We start from the raw sequence: 19,926 nt of genomic DNA, 5'->3' as shown, positions 1-19,926 counted from the left end.
CGTGTCTATAATATGCGCAGCTATGACTCAAAAATCTTCATAATTCATAAATTATGAACAGGGGTTTTGGCTTTAGAGACAAGATGTCTCTATAATTCATTGCATTCGAGCTTCACTGCTGAATAGCTACAAGCATGATAGATAGGGATGTGGAATTTTTCCTAAGCGTGCCAAAGGTCTGGATTTCCCATGGGGAGGGGGAGAGATGATAATAAACATGATCAATTCTGGGATATTACTTGGTTGGTGTTGCAGTTTGGAACATTAAACAACAGTGTATGTTGGTATCCATTAGTATATGACAAATATTCAGACAGGGCTATGCAATTATCACCTTATTTATTCATGAGACTCATAATGCTATATTTAATTAAAAGACATCTATCAATGCTTTTCAGAGCCAGTCTGACATTATCATAGCTCAGTCAGATATCTCATAATATGTCAAGTGCAATTGCCAAACAGGAAGTTAAAAGTGGCAAACTGAATTGTCACAAAGGCCATGTTACATTCGCAACACCCACACCTTTTAATTGCAGATGTAGGCAACTGTATGTGATAAAGGCAACAAACTTATTTGATTCAATAGAAATCATCTTGAAACACTAGAAACGTGAGAAAATGTAAGACTTTAATAGTGATATGCATATGTGAACACAAAAAGATAGTTACAATGATAATAAAGCAGATGTTTTGTCACTACTAAATCAAGCACAAAACAACAATGCAACTTTAAAGTACAGATTAATGCCTACAACAATGTATGATTTAAGTAATTATTATAGGTATAAAAATGATGACTCTAAAACCAATAAAACATGTAGCTTATAAAAGAAAAGAAAAAACGGTTTTGATTTTTTAAAAATCCAATGTCAAGTCATTCATTACTGAAACTATCATTTTGGCAGATATAGAGGACTGAAATGTGCATTTTTGAGCGTTACACTTCTACCTGTACACTCCGTCTCACATGAAAATTTAAAGTCACATTACTGATCCTTCTCAAGCCGCTGCTTCCTCTGCCTGGTTTTGACAGGCTAAAATGTGGCCCATTGCTTGTTCTGCTCGAGTGGATGATAAATCAAAGCCTCTTTTAACATTCTGCCGCTATGAAAAAACTCCAACCGCCCCATGATGGTCCCGTTACCACAGCAACTACAGCATCCCAGGTGCAATCCTTCTGAAACTCAGAGCACCTGTACCAAACATATTCCCTCATGACACATAAGACCCATGAATGAAGTGGGTGTCTGTGAGTTGCACAACATTCTGTCTGATTTCAAGAGAAAGGAGACTTTTATTCAAATAATGTATGATAATAGGCATTATTCAGATATAATTAACAATAAATTAAACGAATAATATTGCAAGATCTTGCAGGGATTTAACTAGATTTGGCATTATATCGTTTCTTGTTGCTATATTGGACTGACAGATTTCACATGACTGGAAGGCAACACGCACACACATTGTGTTTTCATGTTTTATGAGGACTTTCCAAAGACACAATGATTTTTATATTGTACAAACTGTATATTCTGTCCCCCACTTACCCTACCCATCACAGAAAATATTCTGCATTTTTACATTTTTAACTTAGTATTATTTATAGGCTTAAGCTGTTTTCCTCATGGAGACCAAAAAATGTCTCCACAAGGACAGATTTCAGATATTGCCATCTTTGTGGGGACATTTTGTCTCCATACGTAGCCCATAGGGTTTACCAGTAGGGTTAATATTTATGTAAAAAAGTACATTGTATCTCTTTATTTAAATGTGTTTGAATTTAACACAAAACCCTGCTAGAGAAAACAAGGATTTGAAGTTGGACTTTTGACTCAAAACTTGAAAGCCCATGTGACAACTTGCCCCAATATCCTGCTTAATGTAACGCAACACATAAAACTCCTGGATTGGAAAGTGATAAATGACACAGAATTTTTTTTATATAAATCAGTATATATGCACCGATATAAATGCATCTTCAATACTATACACAGGCCGGAGTGGAAGATTAGAAAATTTAATTTAAGTGGGGGTGGTGGGGGTCTCATTGGCTTCACATTAGGCGTGACGTAAGCAACCACGAACTCACGAGCTCAGACCCTGTGTGTCCCGCGCGCTCAAAACAGACGCAGCGCGCACTCCGAGCTGCAACACGCGGAACGGAGCTTGTCTCTGCCTCTTGAGTCTGCAAAACAAGACAAAGACCTCTCCGGATAAGATTAACAGCAGACAACATCTGTGCGCATCATGAAGTTTGCGGCTTTGGTCTGCTTGGTTGTTTTCCTCGCTGCGGGTAAGTGAAATTCTCATAAAGAATCATTGCATAAATAATTTCAGCACCATGGTCAGCGACACGACAGTTATGCTGCAGAAACAAATAGTACATCACAATGGGAATTTTCGTTTTTTGCACAAGTAAAACGTATGGATAATTGGTGATATCGAGATGAATAAGCTTAAAAACATTTTGCATTACGATTTGCACAAATATGATACAAGGCTTTTACTATCCCAGATGGAGATTCCATACCAGTTGAGCAGGACAGCCGAAGAGAGGATCTGGTATGCTGTAGCTTCTGTTTATGAGGAAAAAAAACCCTAATGCATTTATTTCTCTACTCGTTTTATTTATGTACACACTTTCATTTCAGCTTACCCGGTGTTTAGTTCAGATCCTTTCAAAGATGCTCTACAAGACTGATGATAATCCAGTGCATCCAGAATGCAAAAACATCCTTACACCAGGTACGTTGTTACTTTGCACTGTTCGTATTGTGTTGCTTCAATGTGTTTTTGAGGTAAAAGAACATCGATTTATTATTGGATTACCTCAAAGGTGACTTCTTATGAAAGGTTATTCTAGCATTGCACTGTTTGCAGAGTGAACTTTCATTAAAAATATCATTTGGACATATAACGTGAAAACAGTCAGACTACATTATCGTCATAAATTCTAATCTCAGTACATTGTGTTTGGTGGAGGAGACAGTTATGGGTCAGTGGTTTCATTCTAAGACTGTGGAATAATAATTGGATGTATTCATGCAATGGAGTGGAAATGAGTTACGAGTCATTTGCATGTGTGTTTTGTGCTCATTTTTATGTCTCCCTGAATTCAGGATCAGGTCATTCCACATTTGTGAAAAATCCGGAAGATGCTCAAGAGGAGCTGAAAAAACCAAGAGGAGAGTCTAAAGTCAAGGAGGAGGAACTCATTGAGGATCTTCTCAAAGCTGACAAACGCGAAGAGCTGGATGACGAACGGAGCCAGGAAGAGTTTCCAAATTTTATGAAAAGAAGAACAAAAGACAGGCGTGAGGAAATGGACGATGACCGGAGTCAGGAAGAATTCCCAAGTTTTATTAAAAGAAAAATCAAAGAAAAACGCGAGGAACTGGATGATGAACGGAGCCAGGAAGAGTTTCCTAGTTTTATGAAGAGAAGAATCAAAGAAAAACGTGAGGAACAGGATGATGAACGGAGCCAGGAAGAGTTTCCTAGTTTTATGAAGAGAAGAATCAAAGAAAAACGTGAGGAACAGGATGATGAACGGAGCCAGGAAGAGTTTCCTAGTTTTATGAAGAGAAGAATCAAAGAAAAACGTGAGGAACAGGATGATGAACGGAGCCAGGAAGATTTCCCAAGTTTTTATAAAAGAGGCTACAAGCAGAAAAGAGAAGATTATGATGATGAGAGAAGCCAAGAGGAATTTCCTCAGAAAAGACATTTTTCCATCCTTTACAAGCGTGATAACCCCGATGAGGAGCGCAGCCAGGAGGAATTCCCTCCATACGAGTATAAAAAGAGTCATCTTCTGGCCAGCAGAGAAAAACGTGAAGAACCAGACTATGATAGAAGCCAAGAAGACTTTCCAAGTTACACCCACAAAAGAAACTACGGCGATGGAGAAGAAGAGAACGATGAGAGTGAGGAGAGAGAAAAGCGGATCTGGAAGCCATCCCATAGATACCACCACAAGAAAAAGCACCACAAACGCAGTGAGAATGAGGCTTCTGAAGAACCAGACTATGACAGAAGTCAAGAAGAATTCCCAAGCTACACCCACAAAAGAAACTACGGGGATGGAGAAGAAGAGGACGAGGAGAGTGAGGAGAGAGAAAAGCGGATCTGGAAGCCATCCCATAGATACCACCACAAGAAAAAGCACCACAAACGCAGTGAGAATGAGGGTTTTGAAGAACCAGACTATGACAGAAGTCAAGAAGAATTCCCAAGCTACACCCACAAAAGGAGCTATGGAAATGGCAGGCACCAAAAACAAATCGAGGATTTGCTGAACGAGCAATCTGAGGACATGAACTCTCAGGAAAAGCGGTCTGAGGAATCCGAAGAGGTAGACGAGGATATTGCAAAACGATACTGGAAACCCACTCATAGATACCACCATAAGAAGCATCACCACAAGCGTGGCGACTCCATAGAGCTCGAGAATGAAGATGAACCCATCTTAGAGAAGACTCACAGTCTCCATGAGTCAATAGACAAGGCCATCAAGCTCCGTTCACCTGAAGAGGAGGAAAAGGAAATTGTCCATGAGCTTAATGAAAATGAGCTGAAGAAAGGACACAAGAGTTCGGCAGAGGAGAAGCAGGACAGGGAGGCTGCGTTGAGGTACCTAACAAAGAAAAAGAATGAGTTAGAGGAACGTCTACTTAACAAAGGTGAGGTCTATGAGAAACGCTCCCCATGGATTTACAGAGGATACTACCATCCAGCCTGGTACAAAAGAAGCCATAAGGTGGGTGAAAACACTGAACACCCCAACCTCAAACTAGAAGAGGTCGCCGGGACCCTCCGGTACAAAAGGGGCCTGCCTTCTCAGGAATCGTCATCTGGGGAGGAAAAGGATGTCTCCCAACAGAAGCTTTTCACACCAAAGGAGGTATAGTATGGTAGTTTCATCCAACAGACAGTGCATTTATTACCAGGATTGCCCACCGAGAGTTACCAAAGGTTACTTGTCTTGTCAAGGTTGATAGTTTACCCTTAACAGTACGCTCTTAGAAAAAAAAGTGCACACATTTTACCTTTAGGGGTACCACAGCATGTCACTAGGGGGCAGTACCCTCAAAGGGACATCTTCATACCTTATTTACCCCAGAAAAGGTTCACAGTACACTATAAGGAGAATAAAGGGTTTTATATGAAACCTTAAAGGGATAGTTCACCCAAAAATGAAAATTAAGTCATTAATTACTCACCCTCATGTTGTTCCAACCCCGTAAGACCTTCGTTCATCTTCGGAACACAAATTAAGATATTTTTGATTAAATTTGAGAGCTGGATCACTGCTCCATAGGCTTCATAAGGGAGTGAAACTTGACGGCCCAGAAAGTCATTGAAGAAAATGTTTAAATATTCCATGTGACTACAGTGGCTCAACTATAAGTTTATCAAGCGACGAGAATACTTTTTGTGCGAAAAAACAACAACAAAAATAACGACTTTATTCGACTATTCCTTTTCTTCCTTGTGGGCCTGAGACGCATGCACGAGAACTGAACAAGAAGTAGTAGAAGAAGAACGTCCTCTTCTTAGTTCTCGCGCATGCGTACTCTCTTGAACTCTTGTCTCAGGCCCACAAGGAAGAAAAGGAATAGTCGAATAAAGTCGTTATTTTTGTTTTCGGCACAAAAAGTATTCTCGTCGCTTGATAAACTTATAGTTGAGCCACTGTAGTCACATGGAATATTTAAACATTTTCTTCAATGACTTTCTGGGCCGTCAAGTTTCACTCCCTTAGGAAGCCTATGTAGCAGTGATCCAGCTCTCAAATTTAATCAAAAAAGATCTTCATTTGTGTTCCGAAGATGAACGAAGGTCTTACGGGGTTGGAACAACATGAGGGTGAGTAATTAATGACTTAATTTTCATTTTTGGGTGAACTATCCCTTTAAAGGATTGTGTAAAGTGCTTCATATATAGAACTTTTAGGGGTTCCCATCATGGGATCATTTTATGAATTTCGTTTTAATTCATTTTTTAGATTGATTAAATTTTATGGATTGAACAGCTGGTAAACATCCTTTATCACTAGAAAATTTGAAATAGCCCATTAAATATGAAAGTATTATGCAACAGACAGTTTTTGACATAAAGGGTTCTTCAAAACTAGGGTTCTATATAGAAAACCATCGAACTTATCTTAAGAGTGTAGTACCTTAAGGATACATACTGTATTACAACTCTAATCTGCACCTTTTAGGAGTAGATACAAGTAAAATGTTGTCCCTTTATGGTAACTGCCCCAGTGACAAGCAGTTCTACCCCTAAAGATACATTTTTCCTTTTTTTTTTTTTTCTGACAAAGTACACATTTTGGGTGTCTTCCTACTTTGATTGAACTTGTTTGTAGAGACACCAAGTCCTGGAATTGGTGTGCCAGATAAGAAAGATATCCAAAATGTGTTCTGCTGGGGAACCTTTGGGAATTGGTTTGGGAAGTTTAACAAATGGCGCCACTGAGCCCTAAAGCCTACATTCCTAGTACAAACGGGAATAGAAACCATGGACTGACCTGAGATGTTTATGAAGACAGTCAGTGATGCATTGCAAGCAAAAAATGACATTAATGCAATCAAACGTTGCTCCATGGAGCTCTTGAAAAACAAGGCCAGTTTTTCTGCTTGACGTAGCTTATCGGTATCTCTGCTTGCTGGACTTGGGCAAGTTGAGTTACTGAGAGAGGACGTGGGTAGACTATAACCATTTTCTCCGTTTTTATTACATGCAACTCCAACTGCCCCAAAAAGTGGTAATTACCTCCCAGCAAAAATGCATCTCTGGGGACTACTTTTGTCAAATGTTCTCCTATTACAAGGGCATTTGAGTTATCTGATATGCCTGCAAGCTATGCAGTAACATTACTTTTAGTTGAGGGTGTAGAGGGATAGCTAGACTCTGAATGCTCAGAGAGAGCATGCTAGGAGCATTATTCCTCATCATGACAGGGATATTGTATAACTAAAGGTACTTCCTTTTACTTTTCTACTGAGACTAGAGCAGGGGTGTCCAATCCTGCTGGAGGGCCAATGTCCTGCAGAGTTTAGCTACAACCCTACTTAAACCCACCAGAACAAGTTAATCAAGGTCTTACTAGGCATACTAGAAACTTCCAGGCAGGTGTGTTGAGGCAAGTTGTAGCTATACTCTGCAGGACAGTGGCACTCCAGGACCGAGTTTGAACACCCCTGGACTAGAGCAAAGAAACAACCTTTGCAAACACAAAACGATTGTAAACACATTGCAAACACAAAAAAACCATGGGGACTGATTAAGGCAATGGTTTTTAAGCATCACTTAAGAGTTAGAAGTATTACATTTAATTCCTGCTCTTTTCTTTCATCAGTTAACCGAACTTGAGAAACTGGCCTCTGTGGATCAACAGATGAAAGACACAACTTAACCATTCCAAAAACCAGCTGAAACATCATCTTCCCCTGCTGCCTGATTTGACTTTCCATCAGCTTTATGTGTGCTCACTTGGGCTGCTTTATATGAATGCATTATATGTTGTACCCATTTACAACTGCATAAGACTTTTGTTATTGGTGTAAGTCAGTGTATATTTAATGTGAGAGTCTGAGAAACAAGACAGTCTATAAAAAAAGTAGCTTGATAATGTCATGTGAATTATTTTTCTCTTTATTACATAATCTAAAATAACAAAGACAAATGCCCATGTCCTATTGACTGCATTTAAGAGCATGCTACGTGAAAGATGCTGTACGTGTTTAAAAATTCCTGTTGTTCTTTATGGCCTTCAATAGAACCCCTGCATTGTTTGCATTTAATAAAATGTGTAATTATGGGACCAAAGCTGATGGATGCAGTTATCATTTGTGTTTTGATGCTGGAAGCCTTTTGAACATTATTAAAAAAACGATAAATATACAGTTTCCCTTAGCGATGAATGATTGACTAAGCTTTATTGTGAGCAAAACTTGGTTATTCGCCAAGTGCAGAGGATGGCGTCTTTTACAAAAGTAAATGCATCTTTTACATCCCCCCACATCTTGCTAAAAAAATAAATAAATAACGATGAAGGGAACATTCTGTAGCTCTTAAATGCAAATCTTGGCAAAACTTTAAAAAAAAAGTAGACTTTGAATAATAAAGTCATGCAACCATACAGAGAATAAAGCACTGCCTGAATGTGTGAGTCAACCCTTATTTGGTTTCTTCTCACTTAAGCAAGTTAAACTAAATTGCCTTGGCAGAGCCGTCACAAGATGAACTAATCTCATCCAGTTTCAGCCTCTTGGCGGCAGGCTCATCTGATTTGTGCTGATTCCTAGCTTTGCCAGCGTCTGTAGCGACCGTGGTTCCAGACAGCAGATACCCTCCACCTCCACTCATGAGCAGCACCGGATGAGTCCGGTTGGGCAACACCTGGAACAATGATACAGAAGTGAAGAAGTCAAAGTCTTTCTAGGGGTGGGCGGTATGACCAAAATCTAATTTCACAGTCTTTTTATATAATAGTAATTGCATAACAATGTAGCTGTTTTTGCTGGAAATGCAACAAAAAATGTTTTTACATAAACCATGGTAATGGCAATTTTTGGAAAATCCAGAGATTTAAATGCATCACAAATGTTGATTTCTTTTAAAATATGGAATTTGATAGATGTACACTACCATTCAAAAGTTTGGGTTTTGTAAGACTTGTTTTTGTCAAAAATATAGTGATATTGTGAAATATTGTTAAAATTTAAAGTAAGTTTTCTATTTGAATATATTTTAAGATGTAATTTATTCCTGTGGTCAAAGCTGAATTTTCAGCATCATTACTCCAGTCTTCAGTGTCACATGATCCTTCAGAAATCATTCTAATATGCTGATTTGATGCTCAAGAAACATTTCTGATTATTATCAATGTTGAAAACAATAAGCTGCCTGATATTTTATTTTTTGTGGAAACTGTAATGCATTGCATTCAGGATTAATAAGTTAAAATATGTATTTGAAATAGAAACATTGAAACAGTGTAAATGTCTCTGTCACTTTTGATCAATTTAAATGCATCCTTGATGAATAAAAGTATTAATTTCTTTTAAAAAAAAAAAACCCTGAAAAAACCCCCCGGTAACACTTGGTCTCGGTCTCATTTTTTAACATTAGTTAATGTATTAACTACCATGAACTAACAATGAGCAACAGTATTTATTAATCTTTGTTAATATAAATCCAGCTGTTCATTGTTTGTTCATGTTAGTTCACAGTGCATTAACTAATGTTAACAAATACAACATTTGGTTTTAATAATGTATTATTAAATGTTGAAATTAACATGAACTAGGATTAATAAATGCTGTTATTTTTAATTCATGTTAACTAATGTAACCTTATTGTAAAGTGTTACCAAAAAATCATACTGACCCCAAACTTTTGAACAGTAGTGTAAAAAAAAAAAAGTATAAATCAAAGCCTGGCATTAGAGCAAAATCAACTGTGTAAAATGAATATTCTTCATTGAGATGAAGAATTACCTGGTAATGCCTAAGCCAGGAATCTGTTAATCTGAGACTGATTGCTCCTCCTTGTTCCCTGAGCTTTGTGTAGCACTCAATCAGCGGCTGTCCGAAAGAGATCAAAGAGTAAATATTACTGGAAGCAGTTATCAAAACACTTCACTCAAATTGAATATGCAAATCTTTTTAAAGCAATGGTATACCCTGATTTACAACGGAACTGAATCAACATTGAACTGACTTCTACCCACTCCGTTTCGAGCAATAGATTGAAGTATTTGTTTAAGTTGATGAAAGTATGATGAATTTAAAGTCCCACTCCGATCATATTTTGAGCTATTTTTAAACATTCCCAGTGGTCTTTAAATTATGATTATGCCATTTTTAGCCAAAATCACAAAACCTGTGCCGTTTCCTGGGACTTCGCTTCAGCAGAGCGGCAGTAGCTCATTACCAATTCGCCTCTGCGTTGTGGGCGGAGCCGTTGGCACGGAGACGACCCTCCCCCTGCCCGTTGCTGAGAGCTCTGTCTCTCCCGCTAGCTTACACCCCCAATACCGGTGGGTCAACAGTATTATATACACGTTAATTATTATTATCCGAAGTTAATCAAAGTTATCACCGATCACCGATCATTATTTCACACCAAGACGTCGCGTGTGGAGACGCCCAGTGGAGTTACTACGTCACAACTCCAGTCGATTTTAGCCGGCATTTTAGCGTCTGCTACTGATTCACAGCCATTTGAATGTAGAAATACTCAGAAATACAACTTTGAGCTGATTTTTCTCAAGATATATCCTCTAACATCAGAAAAATGCCACAAGAACATGTTAACACCTAGAAAAACATTATTTTCATCGGAGTGGGTCTTTAAAGGCTTGTACAGATTAATCAAAATGCTTCTTATTGCCTTGTCATGTGTAATTATATATTGGTTGAAATAAATAAATAAATAAATAAAATAACATTGAACTGACTTCAGCTGAACAACAGCCAAAATGCATCATTTTCCTGTTATCACTGTAAAGCTGCTTTGAAACAATCTGTATTGTATAAAGCACTATATAAAAAAGGTGACTTGACTTGATTATATGGTATTTTTTAGGCCTTAGAAGAGCCTGGCAACAATCGGAAATAAAAGTAACCACTTTTGTGTTCAACACCATGACGATTATAAAATCTTCATTATTGGGGGAACTGCCTCTTTAAAACTCAAATCAATCGCTTTACCTCTCTGAACTGGCAGTACACTACGAACGGACGTGATGGTGCTAGGAACTTCAGCAGACCCATTAACACGGGACAGGGGTGGAACCGACAAGCAATCACCAACCTGAAACAAACATTCAAATCAGCTTCACCCAGTATCAAGCAGGCGAATCACTGGAAGACTGCAGATCAAAATATGACATGTCAAGACTTATCAATTATCAAAATACAAAATATAATACTCATCAACTACCAGGACATATAAAATGTTAGTTGTTTTAAATGCATTTAGGGCTGGACAATAAAGTTAAAGGGCCCCTATTATGGATTTTTGAAACTGACCTTTCATGTAGTGTGTAAGTGAATGAAAACATCCTGCAAAGTTTTAAATCTGAAAGTGCACCGTATATAAAGTTATTGTCTTTCAAAAGTAAGAGTCAATGAAATTAATCGCTTTTCAAACGAGTCATAAGCCGTTTCTTTGTGACGTCAAGACGAAACATTAGTATATTGCCCGCCCACTTATTGCGCGCGCAGACACCAGGGAAAACTTGAACCTCAAACACTGCAGCTGATTCCTGTGGACACTGGACAGCATCATGTCCAGAAGAAGCTGTGCTCTACATTGTGACGGTAAAGCCAGTTTTCTTTCACAGCCCAAGGACGAGCATGTGAAGAATCAGTGGTTAAAATTCATCTTTACCACGATATCACAGCAGTATAATCCTAAACTTTTGCTGTGTTCCCTTTAATTTACTGACGACTGCTTCTCAAATCTCGGAGTTCAATGCAGGATTCGCAAACCGCTTGCTCTTGAAAGATGGTGTTCAAAATACTTAAGTTTTGAGTTTTATATTGTGTAGGTCTCCTGCTAACTGACATTATTACTTTCTTACTGAAATACTTCTGCTGATCAGCTGTGGGCCACTATTACCTATAACTGTGTCTATTAATGCAGATTGTCTGTCGTTCCCACTACTTTGAGTAAAGATTAAGCATGCAATATTTGTTTTACCAACGTTTATGTTGCATCAGTCATTCACGCTAGAGCTCAGCTAATGTATGCATTGTTATTATTACAGTTTCCACATGTTCACCACAATAAATTAGAAAAAGACTCGGTAAATAAATAAGTACAAGTAAAATAATCGGTTTGTTGATGGACATACACTTGTTAATGCTGATGGTGAGGAATTACAGTTACAAAATCTCATGATGTAACTGTTACGTTACCACAAACTGAGCAGCGTATCACTGAGTAACGTCCTGCTCGAGTTGTCCTTGCGATGGAGGTTCGGGTTGAATAACTAGTTATTCCAAAGCTTCATCATCGCACTCGTGCTCGGATTGATATGGTAAAATCGATGTCATTGTTCGTTACTGTGTTTAGTTTACAGTGTAGGAAGCCTCAGGACAAGCAGAGCTGTCGTTATGGCGGCAATGGGCGTTTTTGTTTTCGACGCGCTGTACACGGTAGGCCAATCACAACAGACTGAGCTGTCTGGCCAATCAGAGCAGAGTAGCTCGCGGAAAGTAGGGATTTAGAGAGATTGAATCATCTGACGAGTTGTTTGAGAATAATTGAAAATGTGGTGATGTGCAAATGTATATTATGAGGAAATGAAACCGTTTTCGGTCCTTTGATGCATGTAAACCTGTTGTAGGAGACTCCAAAACAACATTAGGAAACTTTAAAATAGCATAATAGGGGCTCTTTAAAACTAACATTTTAGCTATATAATAAGCCTTTAACTACACAATAACATACCCATCTGCATTTCTCCCCTCTAACAGAGCAGCAGCTGAGGCCAACTTCTTCCTCTTCTCCTCCATCTTCACCTTTTTCTCTTGAGCCTGTAAGGTTAGAACGGTGAATTAAATCAAGTATTTGACTTATACTGACATTTTTGGAAAACTCTTAAAAAACACTTCTACCACTGACTAGTTAAAATTGCCCACGAACATTGTTCAACTGTTTTTTTTTCCCCCTGTACTTTTTTCTGTTTTCTTCACACATATCATTTCACACATTTCACCTCAAGCTGCTCTTCATTTAAACTTTTGTCTCCTTGGTAACCAAGTAGGCTTTTGAAAACACTTACAGAGGGCAAAACAATACATTTTTAAACAGTTTGATTAGCTTTCGTTGAATTTTTATAATTATTTACATTTTATTCATACTTTAAAATGGACTAAATAGAGCACATTTTTTAATAGTTTGTGGATATTTAGCTTTTTCTTTAAATGATCAGATATATAAAGTGTATATATATATATATAGAGAGAGAGAGTTTTAAATGTAATCATTAATATTTTTAATTATATAAATTATATTCATATTTTAAAATGAAAGGTTTGGTTGTGGACAAAATATAAATAGTTTTAAATAGTTTGTTTTTATTGATATTTTTTTGTTTAAATTAATTTTTGAACAAAATAATAATTGATATTCGTAATTATTCAATATATATAATATTTAAAAAAGGAAAGGTTTGGTCTTGGACTTTGTAAGTTTTTAGCTTTTTGTTTAAATGATCTCCAAGTAATAATTAATATTTATAATAATCTAATTTATATTCATGTTTTCAAATTTAGAAACAATAAAATCTATACAAAAAAGCAAAAGCAGCAAGATGAATAAATGAAGGCATGGAAATATTTTTCCAATTCAATTAATGTTGACAATATATGTTTTTTCAAATCAACCCCTTGGACATAATAGTAGTTGCAGAAACACCCAAACACGAAGCGATATATGAAAGTTAAACTCTCTTACCCTCTGTTCTCGCAGTCTTTCTCTCTCTGCTCTCCTCATTTCTTCTTGCGGGTCGGCGCTGACCTCCATACTCTTAGGTTCTGCTTTCTTCTCCTCAGACACACCTGAGGTTTCCTGAGAAGAGTCAGATCCACCGATCCTGCTGCCGTTGGCCTGAGAATCTGCATCCTTCTCCGTCAGATCCAGGGTTCCCGCCAGCAGAGCGTTAACTTTGCATAAAGGGAAGTCATGCAGCGTCTCGTGGAAGTGTGACGGGAAGCCAAAGCTCTCCATGCCGGCTCTCGTTGGCCCTCCACCGGGATACATCTGAATCACTGAGCCAAAACCTGAGGAAGAAAACGTTTAGATCATCAGCATAGTGTAACAGTGGTCAGCTGATATAGGTTTTTCAATAGATCTATTGTATGGAGATAAAACAGTGAAAAGTAAAGTGTGATTACCTCCCATTCTCTCCATCACTGAGCCCAACACAAGACCAGCACAGGTTTCAAACACAATGATTTTACTGCCAGCGTGGATGTTACCCAGAGTCAATATCTGAGCCAATGTGTCATACCGCAGGTGACTAAAAGAGTGAAACAAATACAATAAATGCTAATGAAACATTCAAATCCTGATATGTACTAGTACAGGGTTTCTCAAACTGGGGTTCAAGCTATTAATAAATCATAAAAATGTCAAATAAGCTATCCAAATAAAACACTCGGTAAAAAAATGACATATTTGACCCGTTTACTTGAAACGAGGCATTTATATACATACAAACTTTTATGTTAGATGCAATTCATCACGATTAATCGATTTGACAGCACTAAAAAAAAATGAAAAAGCACATAATAAAATTAAAACAAAAATAAAAGCCAATTCAAAATATTAATACATACTATTAAATATATAATAGTATATAAATAATAATAAAATAACACTGAGAACTGTGACCTTGTGGATATGTTATTAAAGAAGTAAAATCTTCAAGTAAATGTTTTTAGGTTTGGATAACAAAACGTATTCTAGCATATACATATCAAGTATACCTGAAGAAAAAATTCAAATAACAAACTGGACAAAGTAATGATCAACTTAAAAGTGTGTTTAACAGTGGAAATTGAGTCTCACATTATTTAAAACGTTAATGGTGAACATTTTTGACTTTATAAAGTCTTGGCGATCGGCCCCTATTAAACAATAAAGAAAGTAAGGGTGTATTCAACCCTGCCTTGTTTGGTTCGATTGAATCGAACTCTAGTTCGTTTCCCCCCTTGGTGCGGACCTTTTGGGCAGGTGTGAATACAGCAATCGAACTCGGGTGCGGAGCAAACAACCGAACCGAGACCCAGCTGAAGAGGTGGTCTCGGTACGGTTTCAAACGAACTCTGGTACGGTTCGTTTACGGTGTGAACATGAACCGACCCAATTGCAAGAAAGCACTGCGCCTTTGAGTTAACAGGCTTCCGTAGTCGGAGATTTTGGCATAATGGTTTGTGTTATTGTTGTTCAAGTGCGAAAGAGAATTCCATTCCGGCGCGCTGTCTGGCCACACGATACTGTTGCGCGTCTTTCTGCGCGTCGTGTGTGCGTCATTGGAATGGAATAAATGAATGAGTGTGTGCATAAGGACATTCACATACAGCGCGTTCTCTTTAGTCTAATCCCGCATAGATGCAAAAAAAGCTTTTGCAGTTCATATAATGTAACGGTAGTTACAATACAAGGATGATGCTGCGTTAAACTGGACAAACTTAATCGCAAGCATTAACATTGACAGCACTTGTTAGCAGTATATACAATAAGAATCTCATTATTTGAATGTGTGAACATAGCCCATCTCTATGAATGAAAACTTTATACCTTTCTGCGCAGTTTCTTCATATTGCGTTTGTACAGAATAACACAAAATTAGTCAAATAACAAATATTGCAGTACTCCATGCTGAGCCTTTTTTGCACTTCCTGATTTCCCTACTTGAGAATCCTTGTCCAATGAATGGACGACCTTCGCACACGTGTGGTTTTGTTTACAAATTTTGGTTCACTTGCAAAAAGAGCAGCGTGAAAGCGAACCGTACCAAAAAATAAAAAAAATAAAAAAAATTTTTGGTCCGGACCAAAGCAAGTGAACTATCGGACTTTCCTGGTGTGAATACACCCTTAGACATCTTTTTCATACACATAGTTTAGTAGCCTACTATTCTTTTTGGCAGAATTTATCATTATAATCAACTTCATTATTTCCTAGATTTTGTATCAGCATAGTCCCTAAATGTATGTAAATGCAGGATATAGGATTCAAAATTTTTTTTTTAAAATCGAAAAAACATTTCCCCCCTATTGACTGTTTTCATTTTTGAGTGAACTAGTCTTCCTAGATCCCATAGTACCATATTTTTCCTGGTTCTCTGCCGTGGTACATCATGGCGAGGAGTCGAGCGGAGGGTTTCAGGACTGTTATGTCACTCTCGTACCTGTGTGCATAAACGCAAAGTACATGTTAACAGTTATATTTTTTCAAGTGATTGATACAATATGAATTCAAAATGTTTATCAACTGTTTGAACTCACTTTTTCTTTTTCTTCTTGATGTATTTCGCTTGAGCAAATTCTGTTTTGTCCTTGAATGTTGTACTGTTGTCTATGAGCTGCTGAACAATCTCCTTAAATGTACATGAAAAGACATGTGAGAAAAATGTCTTTGTAACCAAATATGAAAACCTAAATACCTTCTATACGGCTATGAATAACACCTCAAAATGGCTTTCTGTCAAGAAGTGTGCTACTTTTCTAAGCAACTGGCCTAACAAAATTTCACCAGTGAGTGATTAAACCGCAAAAATCTCACAGGGGACCAGTCATATTTGGATTCAGTCCTGTATTTGAGCCCTACATACGGTTACGTTCACATACAGTTCAATTATTTACGGGAGTGACAACCGCACTCTATAGCCACAACAGGCTCACAACTGCATTCTCGAAGATTTTAGGCTGCATTACACTGGCACAAAAAAAAAAATCAGATTTTTCTCGCACATCTGGCAGATCAGAATTTTTTGCACACGTGTAAACACAAAAATCCACATGAGAAACTATTTTTTTCACATCCGTTCTAAAACACTTCCAAACGCGGTTTTAAATCAGATACATTTCCAATAACTGGACATCTGAACTACGTCTAAACACGTACATCTGATTCCCCTTTGAATTCCAAGCCACCACAAGGCGAGGCCTCCGCATATTATGAAGCAGATGTGATAAGACTTTTTAGTTTTATCGACGTTGCCATCTTTGATATTATATTGGTCAGTGTTGCTTGCTATGATTACTGGTAAGAGAATACAGGTTCGACTCCCCATACAGAAAGTATTTAAGACGTTACTATAAGTTGCTAGCCTGGTTAAAACCAGACCATTCTCAGTTGTAACCAAGTTATGGTCTGGCAAAGCGTCATAGACAAATCATTTCCAGAGGGGCGTCACCAACGGACGTCACGGATAGACCTAAAACCAATCAGAGCGATGAAGGAGATGACGTATGCAGAGGGGCGGAGAAACATCTCCGAGTGTTGTTCTTTGCTCGGTTTTTAACTAAAAGGAAACGTTCAAATCGCTTAAAACAGACGCAATAGCTGATTCGAACGAGTGATGTTCGACGGCGGCATCCATCTTTGTAATGTAGGCTACAAAATAGCGCTGTCGTCATCGTGTAAAGCCCGCGCCTGCGATTGGTGCCTCGATTTCGACGGATTGGAAATGGGCTTGAATTAACTCTTTGCCAGACTAACTTTCAGAGCAAATCAAAATTTGCCGGAAGTTGTCTGGGTTTTCCCAGGCTAATAAGTTGCTGTTTGAATAGAACATTTAGAGACTCACACCTTAGTAAATGCGGTTGCAAAAGTAGCCTTTACTCGGGTACATACCTGCCCCTTTAACCCTTGCTCTTTCAGTGTTTCAATATCATCCCTGGTCAGTTTTTGAGATCTGCCATCATCCACTATATGTCTGTTATCCTGGCCTGCTTCTTTAGAATCTATGACAGTGGAAAAGAGAAACAAATTCATCTCGCCCAGGAGAAAATAAATGAATACAAAAATAAATCTGTAATATCATTACCTAAAGAGTCTCCTGCACGTTTTACTGCCTTGGGTTTGAGTGAACCGCCGGCTTCGATTTCAAACATGGTCCTGTACAGCTGCCCAACCACATTGTCCAAGAAGAACCACTGCTTCTCAAAGATCACTTTCCTAAAACACACAATACACAGAATGTCAAAGCAAGTGAGGCGAGTAACAAGCCCTTAAAGCCAGGGTAGGTGATTTGTTCCAGAAAATTTTTTGTTATGCTGGTTGAAAGTCTCTTCACATCCTGATAGCAATCACTAAGTTAAGTGGTCTAAATGTATATAGTCTGTGGAAGGCGTAGGACCATAAAATACAACCTGCCTGTCAACGAATGTTTTTTCATTCCTCCATGCAGCTGTTCGCACAGACATCGCATGTCATCATGTTAATATATGCTGTTAGACATCAGTCACCGAGCACATAAACAAAGAGCAGCCGCCTTTTACAGTTCCTCCTGAACCAAAACAACAAGCTTATGCTGTGTTCACGCCATAACTATTGTAATTTGGAAGATATGGAAACCCGTGACATTATACTCAAAGCGCTTTGTGACTCTAATTTATGCGTTTCAGTGGCAACACTATCAACGCCGAAATGAATCTGCAGCAGCCAGGTGTTACAAGTCAGAGCTCTTTAAGTTGATTATTACTGTAATGTTATGTGCTTTGAAACATTAGGTAGTTTAGTTTGCTCCCTGCTGTATTCGTGGCGTGGCTTTGGATACGCTCTTAAGGGACGGTGGGATCTCATGGTTTCAAAGCTAGCATGCTATTGCTAGCCGGTCCGAAAATTGCCTACCCTACCTTTAAAGTCGACATGAGACGGAAGTTGCCATAGTATTTTCTTCCTTATCGTGACGAGTGAAAGCTTTCCTGGACAAGAAAAAATTTAGGGCAGGACTTGAGACTTGATGTTTGCTATTTGTGGATCTCATGTGAGTGACAGGTTGCCATAATATTCCATAAAAAAAACAATAAGTCAATTTTGATTTCATGGTGTGAAACAGGAGTGAAATGTGAATATTATACTTATACTATCAATTGTCAGATTTACAACAGATAAGATTATTGGCTGTTCATTTTTTTATATGAAATGGCTTTAAAGATAAGCAGTGGTCTTCACAAGTCTGAGACCACTAATGAAAAACGCAACAACAACAACAAAATCTTTTACAATAATTTGAGTGCAAAGATGAATAAAACTGACATGAAGTCTAAGTTTATGTCATGTTTACCTTTTGTAGATTATTACACAGAAATAGCGCAGAAAGCAATACATGTCTGATAATTGTAATATTTTAACTTTTCTTTGATGTGCAGGTTTAATTCGTTTTTTAATCCCATCGATTTTCAATGTGGTTTCAAGGTGGTGTATACAAAACCTCAAGCCATTGAACCGGCAAGACTTATAAGAAAGATGACATTTAATTAAAAGTTGTTAAACTCACTTTTTATTTTCGACCTGCACTGATTTGAAGACATCTCCTCTTTTCAGCACTACATAATCTCCGTAATTTATAGTGCTCTCAGCATCACTGTCATTTACACACTCCGCCATTTACTGTGATCAGCGTGGATAAAGATCGGCCGGAGAATGTTTAAAAACTAGTTTACACTTCAACAAACCCGACGCAAAAGTGGCTGTTTCTGTCTGCAAACAACAGTAATTCTTCACACAAGCTATGCTCCCTAGTTTCCCCACGTGTGTTGTGTTCTGTCACTTCCTGTTCCGAGAGGCCAGTTAATCGAGTGCTGATTTCGAGAGCCCAGTCTGTCCCGAGTCTGTCAGGAAGACTACCTTCTTCTTCTTCTTCTTCTTTCCGTTTTATGGCCGTTCACTCCTTTGGAGTATTACCGCCACCTACTGTATACCTTGCGCACATGAGTAATGGATCTGATTAATAATAAAAAAATAATAATAATAATAAAAAAAAAAAAAATATATATATATATATATATATATACATATATATATATATATATATATATACACACATACATATATATATTAACATCCCAGAGTATCAGAGCCCGAGCTTCAGCTGACGCTGCGTGTTCAGCTCCTCCAGCTTCCACACTAAGCTCCTCAACCTCCAGGATGACCAGAGTTCCTCTTCCTCCTCAGGCTCTAGATCCTGTGATCTAGCCCTGTAAGCTCTAAAAAAGTTATCACGTCCTTAAACCTCTGTCTATCACTCAAACCCTTACCTAATAGGTCCATGATACTCACTGGCCTGTTCTTTATATTACTAAAAAGACCCCTACGCTGTTCTTCATATTTACTACACTTAAAAAACACATGTTCTACTGTTTCAATAACACCACATTC

General features: G+C 38.0%; 2 protein-coding genes across 2 annotated transcripts; one reads left to right on the top strand and one right to left on the bottom strand.

Annotated features, from left to right (window-relative positions):
• Positions 1-2,112: 2,112 nt before the first annotated feature.
• Positions 2,113-8,113, top strand: chgb (chromogranin B). The gene is made up of 5 exons (XM_056269432.1): positions 2,113-2,299; positions 2,522-2,568; positions 2,658-2,751; positions 3,126-4,909; positions 7,376-8,113. The coding sequence occupies exons 1-5, from the start codon at positions 2,254-2,256 to the stop codon at positions 7,430-7,432; spliced, it is 2,028 nt and encodes a 675-aa protein (XP_056125407.1). The 5' UTR covers positions 2,113-2,253; the 3' UTR covers positions 7,433-8,113.
• Positions 7,651-19,315, bottom strand: trmt6 (tRNA methyltransferase 6 non-catalytic subunit). The gene is made up of 11 exons (XM_056269438.1): positions 19,046-19,315; positions 17,591-17,721; positions 17,398-17,507; positions 16,047-16,138; positions 15,866-15,949; positions 13,929-14,053; positions 13,489-13,814; positions 12,481-12,566; positions 10,734-10,836; positions 9,519-9,605; positions 7,651-8,418 (listed from the first exon to the last, which is right to left on the bottom strand). The coding sequence occupies exons 1-11, from the start codon at positions 19,153-19,155 to the stop codon at positions 8,230-8,232; spliced, it is 1,443 nt and encodes a 480-aa protein (XP_056125413.1). The 5' UTR covers positions 19,156-19,315; the 3' UTR covers positions 7,651-8,229.
• Positions 19,316-19,926: the final 611 nt, after the last annotated feature.

The sequence above is a fragment of the Rhinichthys klamathensis genome, unplaced genomic scaffold (genome assembly GCF_029890125.1).
Source record: "Rhinichthys klamathensis goyatoka isolate OS25496 unplaced genomic scaffold, OSU_Roscu_1.1 h1tg000281l_1, whole genome shotgun sequence".
Taxonomy (NCBI): Eukaryota; Metazoa; Chordata; class Actinopteri; order Cypriniformes; family Leuciscidae; genus Rhinichthys; species Rhinichthys klamathensis.
The sequence above is the reverse complement of the archived record's forward strand: the minus strand, read 5'-3'. Positions and strand labels throughout refer to the sequence as shown.